The 18,489-nt window shown below is 43.1% G+C and overlaps 2 protein-coding genes across 3 annotated transcripts in view; one reads left to right on the top strand and one right to left on the bottom strand.

The window, feature by feature from the left end:
- The window catches only part of UROC1 (urocanate hydratase 1), a 39,203-nt gene extending 32,835 nt beyond the window's left edge, over nt 1-6,368 (bottom strand). Inside the window, exon 1 of the mRNA XM_048315573.1 lies at nt 6,072-6,368. Within this exon, the coding sequence (XP_048171530.1) occupies nt 6,072-6,197 (126 nt within the window). The 5' untranslated portion in view covers nt 6,198-6,368. The remainder of the gene's footprint in view (nt 1-6,071) is intronic.
- A 1,878-nt stretch (nt 6,369-8,246) lies between these two features.
- The window catches only part of LOC125331647 (netrin-4-like), a 46,478-nt gene continuing 36,235 nt past the window's right edge, over nt 8,247-18,489 (top strand). Inside the window, exons 1-3 of one of the 2 annotated variants that reach the window (XM_048315904.1) lie at nt 8,247-8,337; nt 8,458-9,681; nt 15,801-16,342. In XM_048315904.1, coding sequence (XP_048171861.1) covers nt 9,615-9,681; nt 15,801-16,342 — 609 coding nt within the window. In that variant the 5' untranslated portion in view covers nt 8,247-8,337; nt 8,458-9,614. Of the gene's footprint in view, nt 8,338-8,424; nt 9,682-15,800; nt 16,343-18,489 lie in introns of those variants that run through there. The other variant, XM_048315905.1, reaches the window with a different exon arrangement.

Here is an 18,489-nt window from a genome sequence, read left to right as displayed (position 1 = left end):
AAATCTAAAATGCCTAATACTGAAAGGTTTTTGCTGGCACTCTTGCTCCTGAGCAGGCATTCAGCTTCAAGTTCAGTGAGGCTGTGCTGATTGACACCACCTGAGGACCAGACCAGTAAAATCCTACAAATTAGATTTGCCATTCCACACAGAGAATGACAAGGGGGAAAAACCTATTTACCAGATGAGAAAACGCAAATTCTATCTTCTAATACCACTTCATTCTCCTCCAGTTAGATAAGCAGTCATTTTTCAAGGGCATGTTATTAATAAACACAAAAATCCCAGCTATACCCACACAATGACAAATACATGGGGATTTCCAAAGTCACTCTCAGAGGTGAGCAGCCATCAGAGCAGGTTCTAGATATAAGAAATTTCTAAAGCAAAAATAAAATCATGAGGCAAACATTGGTTATTTGGGTGCCTTTGAGAACTACAGGGAACTGTAAGGCTTCCATTGTGGCAAGGATCACCCACAGTCTTCGATCAATATATCATTTATATTAAAATGAAACTGAAGGGCAGATATTTTTCTTCACCATTAAATTCAAGCAAGAAAAATCTGGTTTGATTTTCAAATAAATTCACTTAGACTGAGCCTCTATCCTATTAATGTTACACATTAGCAGAAGCCTGAATTTTGATGATGCAAACATTAATGAAACATGAACTTGAATGTTACATGGAATGTGGGAAGGGCACCTTGAACAGACAATAGAGATCTTATAAAGGGGACTAAGACTATGGCTTTTTTAGCTTAACTGAATAAAGGTGACATTTGATTGCTGTCTCACTGCAGGATAAATGTCAAAGCAGGAAGAAGCTTCAGGGAAATGCTGGAAAAGGAATAAATAGCTGTGAATTACCTGTAAAAAATCATAGTCTTGAAATTAGAAGAATTTAAATGTAAGAGATTGTGAAACAATGTCTCAATAAAAGAGCTGGGGTGCTCAAAATTGCTTAGATGAAGCCTGACTGCTTTATGGAAGGGCAATGGCCATGTGCATCAGGAAGAATTTTATACATTCATTACTGAATCATAAACTGAATAACCTGAGAAAGACACTCAAGGAGCAAATTCAAATAGGCTGATCATTATGCTTTTGTGGGAAGATGATACATTTCATTAAAGCACCATAAAAATCATTATCCTAGGCTTTTAGAAGGAGGGATTTGCCTCTGACACATTGTATTCTCAATATTTTTCTGTATTTGCTATTTAGGCGTCCTTCCTCTTCATAACTTCCAGTGACAGAAAAATAAGCTGCACATGCTCAGTACCTCTGAAAAAGTAGGTTTGCTGTTGTCTTAAAAATATTATTTGCAGTTATAATCCTGAGTTTGAAAGGCTATTAAAAAAAAAATTGCCCTGAATTTGGTGAGTTACTGATTTAATTCAACTCTGTGCAATGTAGGCAAATGCAAAGTCTGCCTCAAGTCTCCCAGCTGGATCTGACATTAGGTTCTTGTGTTTAAGCTCTAATCACTAGTAGGGTGTCTTTTTTTTATACTCCCTAGACTTTATACATTTTAACAGGATTCTGCTGCTATTTAATCAAGATTTAGACCTCTCAATGCTAAAATATAGTCAAGAGAGCCCATGAAATCCTGCTCCAATCAATCAGCTAATTTTCTTTGCTGGAAGAGTCTCTTGAGAAATCAAGTAAAGCAGCCTGTTTGTTAATTGGTGTTTGTTGAAGAGCCAGAAGGAAACCTCTTCACAAGGAATGGCATTCATTTCCATTTTCTGAAATGGATCACCAGGACTTCGATTTAAGACTGCCGAGACCATTAAGGTTTACAGTCTCCCTGTTTGCTGAGGGAGAGCGAAGCAGAAGGAGAGGAACTGACTGGCTTAATTCTATGATTTCATTCTTAGTTTTGCCCCTTTTCCAGTGGAGATGGTGCTTCCCTCCCACTTGCCATCTTCTGCCTGATGACAGCCAGACCCGGGCTCTTTGGTGGCACTATTCTCCAAGCAGCAAGCAAGATAGTATCATTTTTTATTCTGCCTGATAGGTCCCAGTTCAATCAGCTCAGCTGGGAAGTAAGCATGGAGATTTCTGACTGGCCATTGCCTTAAATGGGTTATGAGCTGTGACAGTTTAACCAAGTTCTTTGTCATCCAATGTCCCAAAACAGGAGTGTCTTGGGGTGACTTTATGATGTGTATCCCCTATTGCTGCTCTGTGCCCAGACGTGATTCCTGTGCCTTTAACACTGCGAGAGAAAGAAAAAAAGCCAGATGAACTTTTCAGAGCAATTTGTGCTCCAAGGTCGCTCTACCTTCTCTGCGTGCTTCTGCAGCAGCAAGAGCTGAGGCACCAGCTTCCTGCTTTTCCACACCTGGGTCAGGTGTGGCATCAGCCACCCTGGAAACCTCAGCCCTGATTCTAGACGAGCTGCAGACCGTATAGAGGACACTTACCAGATAAAGTACCAGGAGGATGGTCTCTTTAACAGCCAGGGGAAACCGAACATTCTCAAAAGATAACGTACCAAAATTAAAGGGGAGAGAGATGAAAGGCTGGGAAACCTCGTCTCCTTGTCTTCTAACAAACTGGGTGCAATTACTAATAATTACTAATAAATTCCCAAAACAGGCTAGTGAAACTAGGACTAGAGTTAGGATAGAGAAACCACATATCATACACACTTTGAACAACTGCCAATACCTCTGTTGACTTTTTATAAATCATCATCACCAAGCACAGCAAAATAGAAATCCGGATTTGTGCCCCTGCTCTGTAAAAGTTATGTACCAGGGACAAAATCTGAGCAATCTGTGGATAGACAAACAGGCCTTGGGGCCAGAAAGACAGTAATACCTCAAACTAGAGAGGCAGTATGAACTCAACCAACATGGTGACTACTTTACCCCAATACAAAGTAATTAAACCCAAACCAAAATGTAATTAATACAGGGGTTTTTTTCACTTTCCCTTTCTCAAACCGGAACAAGGAGCTAATAAGTCAACCTTCCCAACCATATAAACTTGTTAAAGTAGCCTCATTTCTGGATGTGCAAAGAAATCATAGAAGTTGGAAGTTCCATTTCTTCCCCAGAAGGTTGAAGAACAGCTTCAGGTGCTGAATGAGCTCCCAGGCTCTGGTTTTCAGCTCTTCAACCTAGGATGTCCCCAAGCAGGGGGTCACAGCTGCACCCTAAGGAATAGGGAGCCAAGCAGAGCCAACACAGCCAGGGCAGGCACCTCACCAGCCAGGGCCCAGCCTTGTGCTACCTGAGGGAGGAGAACAGGGCAGCCCAGGCATGGCAGACAGGTTCCACCAGGAGTCCTGGTCATCTGGCAAGACCAGGCTGCTGTGCAGGTCCAGGACCAAGCAGGAAATGCAAGTCAAGACCAGGTCTGGTGATAGTTACCATGGAGAGATGAGGCACAGAGATCCCCAGGGAGGTTCAGATGGGGATGTCAGCCCACAGGTGGGAGAGCAGACCCAAGAGGCCCATGGCTGAGTACAGGGACACCCGAAACAGAAACAAAGACATCTCCAACACAGCTGAGATTGAAACCCCAGGCCTCAGCTTAAATGGAGCCCCTAAGCCTATGGGCAGAGGGTGTGGGAGGAGACCTCAGGAGAGGCTCATCAGGGTCATCAAGGCCCATTACTGACCTCAGTGCCCCCCCCAGAAACACAAGAGACTGTAATCGGGTGAGAGAGGATCCTGCTGGGTAGCAGGGGGACTGTAGCATGACTTGGCTCTAAGATCCATAAGGGCATTGCTGCATGGATGAAGCCATGCCATTTTTTCTGATCCTGAGCAACACAGAGAAGTGCCCATTCTTCCCAAGTTGCTCCAGCTTTATTGGTATGTCAGTGAGTACAGAGCATGCAACATCCTTGTTCTGCAAAGCACACACCACACCTAGATTTTAAGGGTAGTTTCTTTGAAACATATTTACATTAAGATACAGATGCTGAGAAACAGAAAGCTAGGGTTTCCTGAGCTGTGGAGGGAGGGAAAGAGAGAGGATGTGGCTGTTTCAGGCCTCAGGCAAAGAATGCTGAAGGAATAGAACTCAGGAAACATATAATCAGAATCAGTTCTGAGATATGGCTCAATTTATCCAAGAAGATTAAAGTTGGTATGATAGGAAGAGTTAGATACCTCTTCAGCAAGTCCCAAAACACACAGTTCTTTATACATCTCACTTATAGGATTTCTATTATAACCACAAAAGGAGGCCCAGGAAAATAAAACATAGGCAGTGGTAAGGTTTGTTATTGTAACAAGAACTAAAAGGGGAATCACAGCATATGAAAAGAGAGAAAAACACAGAGGAAATCAGCAGAGCATTATTAACTTCACTTCTGTCAAAGTTTCCTCGGAATATTTCAATTAGAAAGTGAATACAAAGTCATACATAAAGACAAGTCTCATAATATGCTCAGCATTACACAGTGTCAAAAAAATCTGGAAGCCTGTCTCAAGACTTAAAAAACCCTTGTAGACAGACAACCTTCCATCTACATGCTTTTCTAAGCATGGAGCACCTCTTAAAAAAAGAGATTTGACCTTTCAGATATGAAACAAACACAAGCTGAGCCTCTAATTCTGTTAACAGTTTAGGGTGAAGGATTAATCATAAAGGAAGCCTTAAAATCTCTAATAGTCTAATGAAATACCAACTAGCATGACCACTTATCACATGTAGTAGGTAAAATGGAGAGATGAGAGACAGAGAGACGGATGTTACACAGTCAACTGGTGGCAGAAAACCAGTCTACTGCTCCAAAGAAGGCAGGAAAGTATCCCAGTTTCTATATAGGGAGTGAAGACCTTATCATTGCCTTCCCCTCTCCAGGTTAGAGAGCGAGGTTTGGCATCCTTTTGGGAGATACCATCTCCTCTCCTGCAACATGGACTCCCTCCCGCTATATCAGACTTCTGGGGAAAAGTGATTTAGCAAAGGCAAGGAATAAAACAGAGATGATTGGCAATGGTCTGACATGCAGTGGAACTCACTCCCCACTCTGTTATCTTCACAGCCACCACCACAGCCCTTCTGCACACTTAGTAACCGCATTTCCACGGGTCTGAGCTTTCCCAGGCACAGACAGGATGCCTCAGCCATGAATGCTCCTGACATTGAAGTAAATCCTCTTTGGATATCTCACAGCTGTTCCTCTTTCTACCCTTTGACTAGACTCTCCTCTGTTTGTGGAAGTGGACTTTGAAAGAATTTGACTGCTGATGCCAGTGGGGAACTCCCACGAAGGCAAGGAAGTTGTGTGCAAGTTGTTATTGGGGAAGGAACTTCTGTGTTCTGACCAGAATGTCTCAGTGTAAGTGGTGTTACATGTGATGAAGCACAGACTTCCAAACTAAGGAACCCACCTTATCCTCTCCCACACAAATTCCTACGGATCTCCACCCGTTGACCAATATTTTCTGCTGCTGATTTTTTTAGTCTTGAACATGAAATAATGCAATGATTACTTTGGTGTGCACGAAGACTATTTAAACAAAAAGAGACAGGAAAATAATTACGCAACTAAAGACAAATAATTAACTTAACTCCCTACAAACTCGCCTAAATTGCAGGATGCCCGGACTACTGGCTAAAATAAATCATCTTTGGATTTTTTATGCAAATGTACAGATGTGTAGCTGCTGCCATGATGCCGATTCATCACCTTTGATGTTTATTGTATTGGAGGTGCTAGCTTTCACTCCCATACATATGCAATGGTTTTGCAACAGCATTCTGAATTCCATCTTCAAGGAACAATGCTGGATTGACAGCATTGAAGTCTAATGCCTCTGGTTTAGCCATTTAAAGGTGTGGACAACAGCCATGGAAGGTGGTGTGCAGCAAATCTCCCTCATATCAACCCAATTATTCTGGAGGAGGAAGAAGGGAAGTGAGCAGAAGAGTTTCCAGTCCTTTGTCCCACTACACAGTGAATTATAACACCAAGGAAATACATTTGACACAAAGTTTAGCTTCCCATTCAGAAAAGCATTTGAGGCAATCAGGTTTGCTGCTGCAAGCTGCCTTTATCTGAAAGGAAGAGAAATGAGGCCCTGTGAAACCCCATGTTACCTTTTTCTCCTGAGCAGTGAGATTGGGTGTTCTCACGGGTGCATGGGGTATTCCTTTTCTCCGACCTTTGTTTTCAGGCAGAGGGTTTAGAGGAAGGCCACGACAGATTTCCTTCAGGCTGGTCATAGCTGCTGAGGAAACAGGAGGAGGAAAGGCAAGGCAAACTGGAGAATAAGAGGAAAAGGAGGTACAAGGAAGGGTGCAGGAAAGCAAGATGCTGCACGATTCAAATGCGCCACCACTCCAGGGTGATCTCCAAGAGGACAGATTGTCCTCTGGCTTTTGCAACCAGGGCTGTCAGGCAGAGAAGGCAGGTGGTACAGGTGACACACCTCCCCACTCTGTGCCATGCCATTGGCTCTTCGTTCCTCCCCCAAAATGAATGATTCACAGTTTGGCAGATTATTCTCTGGGTGCTTTGTCAACTGGTGCCGTGTTAAGCCACTAGAGAAAATTCAGTCATTTTCCAAATCACCTGATTCCCCCAAGGTCCGAGTGAGAGTCATGGTCTGGAGCAGGGACATTGACTGAGACCTCAAGAACTGTACATTTATGTTACTGTAGTTCAGGAACTAATGAAAGTTAAGAATCACTCACATTACTGTTCATACACGCTGTTCAGTTAAGATGGGCGTTCTCTGTTTGACACCCCCTGGTATGGGCAGTTCCTCAGATCTCACCAATTCATCTTCTAGACAACAGCAGTGGCCATCACAACAGCAAAATTCCCCCCTTAGGTGTTAGCTCCTCTCAGCTCACAGGCATGAATGGATTTTCACAACGTTGAACTGGAAGTGTACTCATTAGCACTGGTAGTGGATTTCTCAAGACAGGCAATAATTGGGAGGAATAATGAAGGCTTTCAGTCCTATGTCACTTTTATACCCTACAGCCAACAACAACTAGAAAGTCTTGAGGTACTGCCATCCAGGCATCACAGGTAAATAAATGTACTTAACTTTGATTTTCCGCTTAACAGTGCAACATGAACTTTGCTCTCCATTCTGGCTTGTTGCTTAAATTATACAGAAGCTTCTTGACCTTTATTACATCCACTGAACTACAAGTGCCACATGTTAAGCCTGGTGAAATTAACTGGGCAAAGCATTTCAATTAGAAATGAGCCTAAAACCTGTGAATGAAAAAATACAGCATTTCCCCACAAAGGCAGCAATCAACAAGCAGTGACAACAAAGCACAATTATTAAATGACAGCCTCTCATTAATGTCAGATCTGCTGTAGCTCTAGGACATCCTGCATATCCCAAGCTCCCAGTGAAGATGCTCAAGTTGAAAGAACTCAGAGCATCCCAGGGGAGCTGAGCACACAGTAGACTCAGACCGTCTGAAGGATAATGTCATTTACAGCAGGAGAATTTTGTTTTGTAATTATACAGTATTTTAGCTGCTTTCAAACAAAAGGCAAAGACAGAAAGGAGACAGAAAAGCCTCTATATTTTAAAGTTTTCTATTGAGTTTTCCTATTAAAAACACACAAAAAAAAAAAAAGGAAGGGTAAAGTGAGAAAATTCTACCCCAAAATCTGGCTAGATAACCCTGCCTTACATAAACATTCCCACCCCAAAGGGAAATAAACCTTTCCTTATTCTTCTTTGTGTGATCTACAGTCTTCAAATCCCTTTAAGGTCTGACCCTGCACACACAGGGGCACAAGGATAACCTTGTCTGCATTTGCACTCCCATCAGACCTGCTTCCCCCATGACATCAGCAGAAGTTAATGGCGTTATACTGGTGAAAAACCTGAAGAAAGAGAGGATGAAAATGTGGGGAACTCACACCCTGAATTAGTTTTTTTCCTAGGGCTGGACACTTTCACCCCCTGATTGCTGCATGCTGGATTCTCTCCGTGTCCCTGTGTTTGTGTTAGAGTTACCGAACGCGGTTCAGGGATTCTGCCAGCGCAGACAGCCCAGCTCGGGGCAGCCACCAGTCCCCTCGCTGCCCGGCTTGTCCCAGCTCCTGGCGTGGCTGTGGAGTGACACCGGAGCGAGAGGCCGCCGGCACCGAGCGAGCCTCAGGCAGCCCGCGGTGCCCGGGGTGCCGGGGCAGGTGTCGTGTGCCGGCCGGGCTGGCAGAGGGTGCTGCAGGGACAGACGGACGCGGGCGCGCCCCCGCCTGCGCGCACACACGGACACGCGCAGGGACACGCGCACGCACACCCAGCCCGGCTGCGGGAGGAGAGGATGCGGCTGGAAAACAACGCGCGCAGCTGAGCCCAGCCAGGACCAGCCCAGCCGAGAGGAGGTGCGGAACCGACTTTAAAAAAAAAATAAATAAATAAAGGCAGAAAAAAAGATTAAAAAAAAAAAAGGCACATATAAAATCCAGGGAAAAGATCACATGTTTTAATAATCCCCTTTGCAGCCAAACGGGACCAGAGAGGAGGCGAACTGAGGAGAAGTGGCCGCTTAGGACGGAGAGATGTGCTAGAGGCTGAAGGGAGCAGAGACAAAACTTGCAGATAACTAACCCACCCTCGGGAGGGCAGGACCCCCCGCCCTGAGCCCTGCTGTAGCAGGAGGGAGGAAGGGTTCTCCAGCCCCCTCTCCCTTTCCCCGCTCTGCTCTGGGCGCTGGGCACTGCGCCTCCATCCCGGGAGCGCAGCCCTGGCCGCGCCTGCCCCTGCCGGGAGCCGCAGCCCCGTGTGGCGGCAGGAGCCGGTCCGGCAGCACACACCGGGGATTGCCCGGGCACCGGCCCCGGAGAGCTGGCGCTGGGTTTGTTTTCCGCTCCCCTGGCGCTCGCTGTGTGAAGCAAATCCCTTGGAGGTGGGGGAGAAGCGGCTTCCGTGACAGCGGAGGGAGGAGGGAAATTAAATAAAATAAAACAAACCAAAATAAAAAGAGAGAAGAGCCAAGAAAGCACTTGCTTCTCATCATCTCTCAGGGACCAAAGCCAGCTCTGTTCTTCTTATGACCCCATGCTGCAGGGAGCAAAGGGAGAGAAGGTACTGGGGGGCACCTCCTAACAAAGCAGGGTTCAGGCTGCCCGGACCCCCTCACCACCGCGGGGAGCAGGAGGCTGCGGGAGGTGCGACGGGGTGGAGAAGGCTGCCAGGGCGAACCCTGGCACAGCAGAGCCGAAGCTCCACCAAAAGCAAGGAGCAGAAATGAAAGTTTCGAAATAGCATCCAAACAAGCGCCAAGGACCGGACCGAGCAGAGCTCCCCGCCTCGCATCAGCCCCCGATGGTGCATCCGAGGGGCTGCGTCAGAGATGTGAACGTCCCCTGCCCGCTGCATGGAGAGGGCTAAAGGCACAGAAACCCCTCGTTATTTATTTATTTATTGGAAGCAATGTATGGGTGACACCCAGAAGGCATCTGAGCACTGAAAAAAACCAAACCACCTCTGGACCTAAACGAGAATAAGAAGAATGAGACAGCAGCCTTGACCTCCTACACTGAGAGGAAGGTGAGCAGAAAGAAAGAAAGAAAATACAGAAAAGCCATGCAAGCACCAAACCTGTAGATTACTGCAGGTCTTTTTTGCTTCACTGAGGACAAATATTTTACTGACAGCCATGCAGCATAAAGGCATCATGCTGATTGTGTTCTTCGAATATTTTATTTCTGGACATGGGGAAGCAGGTAAGCAAAATAAATCAATATTGCTATTCTGAAACAATTTATCCTAAATTTAACAAGGGGAAAGGGGATAGAAATCAGGTTTGTTTGTGGAAAAAAAATTGTGTCAACATATTTATTTTAGATTGATTTTTACAAGGAATCTATATTAGTCAATATATACCAATGCTTCTCATTCCCTGCAATACCCAGCTTTATAGCTCAGTCTCCTTCCAAAGACTTAGCATAGGATGTACAGGTTCATACATCCTTAAAAGAAAGGAGTATGTCATTTTTGCAAACAAAAGAAAAGTAAGAGAGAAAGAAAGAAGTAGATGTAGTGAGATATTCTGGATGTTTGTTTTGAGGTTGAAACACTGCCTTCCCAGGCAGGACAAGAGTGAAATGACAACATCCTTGGAAAGCATCAGTGTAGGAATCGGAATTATTCTCTGTTAACTTAATATTGCATCATTAAAAATCAGAGACACTGTTTAGGAAATCTTAACTCAATAGTTAACATGCAGAGGACAGGATTAAATTAGCATTAAAGAAAAATGGATTAAAACAGAAAGAGGAGCTGATTAGTTGTGTGTATATATGTGGGTGTACAACTCAACATATATAGAAATAATACAGCTGTAATGACATTTACATGGGGTTCTGAAAATACCTGGATTATGATGAATACAAATTCCTTAAAGGAAAGGAAGCAAAACATTATATTTTTTTTCTTTCTGTTGTGGTTTAATAACTCTTTAAATTTAAAGAGGATGAATTAAAAGAATCAGGTCATAAAAATAAAAATAATTATTGATGAAACAATAGTTCACCCTTGGTGACTTTTCCTTTGAGACACTGTCTTGGAATCTCTCTTCCTGTACAGGAAAGTATATCAGTGGTTTAAATTTCACCTGTGTGCTCAGAGCATTAGGACAGGAACAACACTCTTCATGCAGTGATTTGAAAGTGATTGAAGGGCTCAGCTATCCTGCAAGTTCCAGTGAAGGCAGAGGCAGATCAAGTGGATTGAGCTCAGATTATTCCCTAGCTAGAATCCCTCTGATAACAGACAGCAGATTTCCATAACTGCAAGAGTTATTTTCTTAAAAACTGAAAACAGCTCACAAATTTACCATCCTGTCATATTAGCCAGTAACTCATTGGGGGAAAAGGCTGTCTGTCACAACGTGACAGGGAATGAGGGGAGGGAGTGCATGTGCCTTAATTCTCTTAGTGTCTTATTCTGGGCATTCACCAATTCCCCAGGCTAGGATATAGGCTCCCTATAGGATACATATGTCTACACGCAGCACAGAAAGGTCACAGAGATCTCTTGGAAAGTTGCTGACACTGTTGCAGAAGGCAGCCTGTTACAGACCAGCCTAAATTTGCTCTGCATCCAATTCACTAAGTGAAAATTAATCTTCAAGGAAACAAAGCTCCCAGCTGGCTGCTTGGAAAGTGAATTTGCAGGGAGGGAGTGTGTTCTGTTTGGAGCTAAACTCACTCAGAATACTAGTGTAGGACACAGTGAATAGCAGCAAAATAATTGGATATTGAAGGTGATGCTGCTAAGGATTCAATGTCCCTTTAAATAAATATTTGGTGCTTGAATAAAAGATTGCACAAACTATTAGCCTGTGAAAGCACAGGGGTTACCTGTTAATTTTTGATTCTTTATTTAGAGCTGAGACACATACAGAGAAGTATGTTTTTGGCATACTTCATTAGCCTATGGGGAATACAAGGCACATCATATTTGTGGGGAGTGCAACATTTGCCTCCTGCCATCTCTGTGCAGAGAAGACAGTCTGTGTTGTCAAGATTGACTCCTTAGATCTTTAAACATAATGGGGTAAAAAAACTCAAACAAAAAACCAAACAAACACCTTACTTATTAGGCTGGAGCAGTCAGCTTGGGTTTATACTGTAAGATGTGACACTTGGACAATTCTTCTTCCCCTTGTCTGACACAGGTGGAGGGCATTATTCCCTTCAAATAAACTCTGCAGTGATCTGAAAACTCCTGCATGAGGGACGCTTAGTGAAACTGTCAACAGCTTGGGCTCTTGCTTCAGCCCCATACCTCCCCATGCAAGCAGCACCTGGGCCAGCTCTCATGCCAGTGAGAGCCCTGAAAAAGAAGGTGTGATGTGGTCAAAAATGGCCATTTCTACCAGCAAGCTTAAAATCAGTTGCAAGACCTGACTATTAGCAGGGCTTCGTTTCATCTGGTCTGAGGTTACTCAGCTCATCTCCAAATGAAGGTGTTGGAGCCCACTGCTGCTCCAAGAGGGATGTGAACAGGCAGACTGCAACTGGACATGATGGAAGGGAGCCCCAGCTTGGGATCTTATTCTTCTGTCCATGCCTCAAGCTGTGGAGGCAGCTTGGTTTCACAGCACTGAATTCTGAATTTCACCTCTGAGGTATTTTGGTGGCTGGCTCATTAGCTCCAGTTATCAGGACTATTTTAGTGCAGAAATACACCAGGCTTCTCATAAGGGGATAAAGACCTGCCAGACTTACAGCATGTTGGCCCCAGAAAAACCAAAGTGTTGTGCAGCTGTTAAAACCAGAGTTAAAGGGTAAAATTTCTAGGTCTGACTAAGAAAAACTTGAGCAACTTAAGTCCCCAGGGTGCTTAGTTTAGAGTAACACTTACAAGGTTTTGGTTATTAAGAAAAAAGTTAAATAGATATATAATAAGTGAAATCCAGGTTGGACATACATGGTGAAATTCTTCCATTAAACACACAGCAGAAGATGCTCAAAGGTTTTGCTCTTTCTGAGATACATGAAGTTTACTGTCCTGACTCACTGCAGGATATTTGAACACACAAAATCATAAATCTGCATATGGAAAAGAAATAAAAATTCCAATTCAAATCATTCAGAAAATATTAGGCATCTTTCCAGTTACATCAGCAGGCTTTGGATGAGTTGCCATATGACCTTTCTTCTGTTGAGTATCCAATGGAGGGTGGAAGAAAAAATGGAAAAAAAATGGAACCTGTTTTTAGTTAATGTCTACAATGTTTTAGTGCATTACAAGATTGTGAAGTAAGAGCTCTCCATTTGAAATGGTGTCCCAAGAATATCAATAGTATGACCTCCCTTGAATGGTATGATTCCCTAACCATCAGATAACACCATTGTTATAACACCATGTGCCATTGACCTGCCACTTTGTGGCACAGCTCTGAGGGACCAGAAAACAAACAAATAAATTAATCATACCATTTATGGAGCCAAGCCACCCTCCATGGAGTAAAAGCTAATCAACTTCATAATAACATGCAGTGCCCATGCGTAATCAAACTGTTTAATTCTCTATGAATTATTCAGTGAGTCCTCCTGGCAGTTGGGGTAAGTTGTGTGTTCGCCTGGCTGCTGTTTCTCTCCTGCAGCAGTCTCCCCTTGCTGTCCGGACTCAACATTTCTTGTTGTTTCCACAGAACCAGTGACTGATGGACAGGCTGCACTATCCTTGTGGCCAAGCAATGTTCTGCCAATTGATTTCTTTAAATACAAACCTTTTAATCGACTGCACATTTTGTTTTCCAATCTCTCTTCTCTCAAACTCCCTTCTGTTAATTTGCACTTTGTTCTTCTCCCATTTTCCTAATGACACAGCAGTTCAGACAGGAACTGTTTATTGATGTTGCTGCATTAGCAGGCAAAGCAGACAAACCTTCTTGTGACTGCTGTCCAGGAGAACAAACATCTTTCTTTTCAAGGTTCAGGAAAAAAAACAGCTAAAAATTCAATACAAAGCTAATAGCCCATTTATGGGAAATACAAAAAGCAGCCATTCCCTTTAAAAAATGTTTCCTTTTCTGCTTTCTCACATTCTTGTCTGCAAAGCTCCTCCTTATACAACTTCCTTAATTTAGAACTCCAGCGTCCCATTTCTTTTGTGAAAGCTTTATTGGCATAATCCATCAATAGAGATGGACTTTCTTTTAATTACATGGTATATTTATACATAATCATCCATAATCCAATAGCATTTGTAACATGGATCCATTAATAATCAAAACTAAGTAACCTGACTCTTAGTCAGAACTAATGCTTGTTCAAAGCTCAGTTGTAAGACCAGTCCCACTGAAATTCTCTGGAGGCAAAGATGACACATTTGTGCAGCACTGAGCAAAATCAGTTAATACCGAATCTACTTTAGACAGAGAAATTGCCTGCCTTATTTCCAGGAGTTTTTACCAAGCAGTTTGGGCATGAACCTAAATGCCACTTGAAAAGACATTCTTGAGGTGTGCACTTGTAGCTCATTATATGTTTGCTTACTTCTGGTGGTGCTAAGAATCACCTGCTCGGCTGAAGGTGGGGAGCACAGAATGGAACCAACAGAGCCAAAAAATCCCCACCTTCATTCCTCTCCAGATGGTTCTGCAGCTCCTCATGTCTGTGCTGGCACAGGGAGTGGTGGTGGGACCGGGGAGGGGCACTTCCATTCCTTTGATGTGAGGCCAGGGCTGTTGGGTGCACTTGTAGTCCAGGCACTGCTGCCCTCTGAGCTCTGCCAGGCTCCTGGAACTGACTTCACTGCGGTACTAAAAGAAAATCACCAGCCAACACACTTCAAATCACCTTGAAGGTGGCTTCCACCTGTTTCTAGGAGCAGACAAGAGCATTTGTGGATGATCTGCTTCCTTGCTTTCTGAAGTTTTAGACTACCTTACTCTGTACATAAGCTACAATGGCACAAACCTTTGGTCAATGGGATTCAGTGGACATGCAATAACTATTTTGCATCCTACCCCTGGAATGCAAAATGCATGAGGTGTTTTCCAAAACAATGTTCATGTCTGACCTTTCTTTCCTGGCCTATGCAGAGATGTCACTGAGGAACTAAGGACAGAACCAACTCAGAAGCAAAACCGTGCAAGCTGGACACATTTTTTCACTTTAAACTTTCCTTTTGGAAGGAGGGATGTCCATTTCATTCAACAACATTTATAATCTGAGTACTTTTATAAGGCTGATTTGGAGACCCCTTTCTTTGACCTAACTTGATTTTTAAACTAATTTTACCTGAGGAAAGGCTGAATATAAATGGAGTAGGGATTTTAAAAATTGTCCTAGAATGTTGAAGTTATGGCTGACCTTTGAACTGCTCCTAGATTACCCAGGGTTTACGGTCACCCTATGTTTCATTGGAAGGGTCATTTCCTGTAGGACCTAAATCCAGTCATCTGACTTGTGACCTCTTGGATTAGATTTATGACCTTGCAAGGTCAGTTTTTAACTCCTTCTAGAGTGTTAAATTGCAAAGAGGACATTGCATGTCATTAGATATGCAGTTTTCTCCAGCGCAGTAATAAGGTTTTGGAATGACCTTTAATTCCAGTTCACAAGACACTACTGATTTTCAAAGAACATTAGGACTTTGTAGTTATCCCTACCTTTTCTTAATTTGGAAATAAGTAAATACATACACTGTAGATACCAAAAATTTTTCAGTATTTGCAAACTCGGCAAACAGAATTTAATCACCTACCTCCATATCAAGGTATTTAAACAAAAGAGAAACTTGATTTTCAGCTCCTACAAATTAATAACTCCACCTGATCTTATTAGAAGCAATATAAACTCAACACTCAGCTATAGAAATACAGGCTTTCTTTATGTGTTCATACATGTAATTAGTGTCTGTAACCTGTTGGGCAGGAATCATCTCTTTTCTTAATGTATGTAGAGCATCCAGTCCAGTTTGACTTTGTTCTCTGATAACTATGAAAATAAAGAAATTGAATAGATTCAGTCCTTCAATATGGAACTTTACTAGAGTGAAAATAAAAACCACAAGATTTCTCTGGTTAACCATAAAATTCAATAGACTGGCACAACTGCATTTTCAACAGCAATCAAAGTTAAGCACCATAAGCATGAGTTTTTCTAAAGATCAGTTTCTGAGTTAGGCACCAAACACAAGGACTAGATTTATTGAGACACTACCCCAGAATTTGGTGTGAAAAGATGAAGCAGCTCTCCTTCAAATGTGTTCTCTTGGTTGTCAGCCCCCAGAGGAGGGCTCCAAGCATTTGTGCTGTCACCTGCGTTACACCCTGAGAACAACTTGAGAAGTTCTACTTGCTGTGTTTCTTTTCCCTGTCCTTCAGATCGCCCAAGGCCACGAGCCTTCCGCTGCAATGGCCATGCCTGCAACCCTCCCGTGGGAAACCTGGCCACAGGAAGGACACCAGTGACCACCACCACGTGTGGTCAGAACAGCACAGAGCTGTACTGCTTCTACCCAGACCAGAACCTCCTCCACCACATCTCCCCCAGCTGTGGGCAGCCCCGCTGCACCAAATGCAACGCCAACCAGCCCGATAACTCTCACCTCCCTGCTGACATGACAGATGATTTCTTTGCAAACCCCATCTCCTGGTGGCAGTCTGCCCAAGGGGTACACAGGGAAGAAATCCAACTGGACTTTGAAACAGAATTCTACCTGACCCACGTCATTGCTGTGTTCAAGTCACCTCGCCCGGCTGCGATGGTGTTGGAAAGATCCCAGGATTATGGGCAGACTTGGAGGCCCTACAAGTATTTCTCTGTCAACTGCACAGCTACTTTTGGGCTCCAGGATGATGTCATTGAGGAAGGCTCCATGTGCACTTCCAGGTATTCAGATGCAGTGCCCTGCACCAGAGGAGAGGTAAGCAATAATTGAGGTTTGGACTAAGTTTAATGTCAAACTGCTCAAGACTGCCAGAAACCAGAGAGTGTATGCTCAAAGAGATACTGTGCATATAAATTAAGAAAGGTAGCCCATCCTTAAAGGCTTTGTGTTGAGCAAATAAAGGGGAAGAAGAGAAATTATATATCAATGATAGAAATGTTTTAACAAATTTCTTTTATGAGAGCTCACAGGATAATATTAACATCACTAATTTTACACTGCAGATGCCCAAAGCTAAACTAGAATTCTAACAAAGTAGATGTAGGGAAATACACATCTGTAGAGTCTGATTTATCCAAACCATTTTCACTTTAGGATGACATGAACTGCATGACCTTTCTTTTTCTTCTCCATATAGCAGGTCTTAGATTATTGGCTGACTCTTAAATACATCATTCCTCTAAGTTCAATGTTTTCTTGCTTTCACTTTTCTTGCTGGTGGTGACTATGGCTGATTGTATCAAGCCATAGGCTTCAGAAACGAAACTGCTTGGAATCAGGAAGCGAGCAGCCAGGCTTCACTATTCAACAGTGGGAAAAGCCCTCCTTTGGTATGAATATCCTGATTTGTTTTTAAACATATGCAAAAGAGTGGTTTTTAAATAAACGTACAATTACTCTGATAAATTCCTCTGACAAGAACATTAACTACTGATTAGACTCTTTTCATTCATCAATCTTGAAACAGTTCAGATGGGAAAGACCATAAACATCATCAGTATCATTTTACAGAGAAGGCAAAGGCACAAAGCAAGATTATAAGATATTCCTATAGTCACAACAGAGGCTTGAGTCTTTTCATTTCCTTGCACTTCCTTCTCTCTTCCTCAGAGAAGTCACAATCTTTTTGGTTTCCATGTCTGGAAGTGGTCAGCAGATTCAGCAGTAACACTTTGCTGAAAGTTAAGCTTAGGTGTGAGGTGAATGGTCCAGATAGGCTTCCAAAAACCCAGTGTTTTAGCAGTGCACTTTGGAATGCACATGAGAAGAAACTCAGGTACTACACCTGAGGCAGGGACACAGCAGTAGGGAGAGACTGAATTCATCTATGTGTAACAGGCTAAGAAACATCTCTGCATATCAGAAATCTGAAACTACTGAACAGTCTTACATCTGGAGTAGTAATTCTGCTGGTCAGTTATGATTCATTTCATGTCAAAGTCAAATGCAAGTCAAATACATCCAAATGTCTTCTGTAGAGAGGTTACAGTTTGCCACGTCAAGAATCTCGGCAAGTAATGTATTTTTCCACTCTTGTGTGCTTTTCCAATCAAAAATCTGGAAGTACTTTGCAAGATCCAGTTAATGATCTTCAGCACACATACAAGGGTTCTGCTGCCATTTCACAGATGGGAAAAGAGCAGCACAGAAAGGTGAAGTGTTTTGTGGTAAAAGAGGACAATTCTGGTTGAGTGAAGGACAAAATACAGGGTCTGAAGGAAATGCCTTGACCTTAAATACAAAACAGCTCTTCCTTCTCTAGTAGAGTACCCCCTGCACTGTGTTGGCTTTTGTGCTTACTTAACCTTGGGGAATATCATTAAGTCCATGTGCTGCTGCTACAACAAATCTGAGAAGTGGATGGCAGAAAATCAAATAATAAAACATTCATCCAATTCAAGCCTTTGTGATTACAAGTGTCAAAGTGATTCTGTCAATTTGGGCAGCAGCTACACTGAAATGAGTATGTGTGTGCTTAATCAATCTATGTCGTGGTAGTAGATGTCAGAAAACAGTAGTAATAGTAAGAACAGTCCTATATTTACAGGTTACCCTTGCAGATCCCAAATACTTTCATGAACATGAATTGAACACATGCAGAGGTCACCTCCTCCATGGGAGAAATGCTGAAGCTTTAAAGCAGCCCACAGGAATCTGTGGCAACTTAACAGAGGACAAGACAAATACTGTTTCACAGCACATTAACCCAAAAGGATTGTCAAGTTCTGGACAGACTTCACAGAGACCTCTTAATCAATCCATGAAATGTCCCTATGGCAAGGGTGCAGAAGCACCAGGCTTTTCAGGTCAGCAGTATGACACAGCAGATTCTTTTGTGAATTGAAATAAAGGAAGGCAGAGGGCAGCTATTTAAAGTGATACCTGATCAGATTTGCCTGAGT

Source organism: Corvus hawaiiensis, chromosome 11 (assembly GCF_020740725.1).
Source record: "Corvus hawaiiensis isolate bCorHaw1 chromosome 11, bCorHaw1.pri.cur, whole genome shotgun sequence".
Taxonomy (NCBI): domain Eukaryota; kingdom Metazoa; phylum Chordata; class Aves; order Passeriformes; family Corvidae; genus Corvus; species Corvus hawaiiensis.
This window is presented reverse-complemented; position numbering and strand designations above follow the sequence as displayed.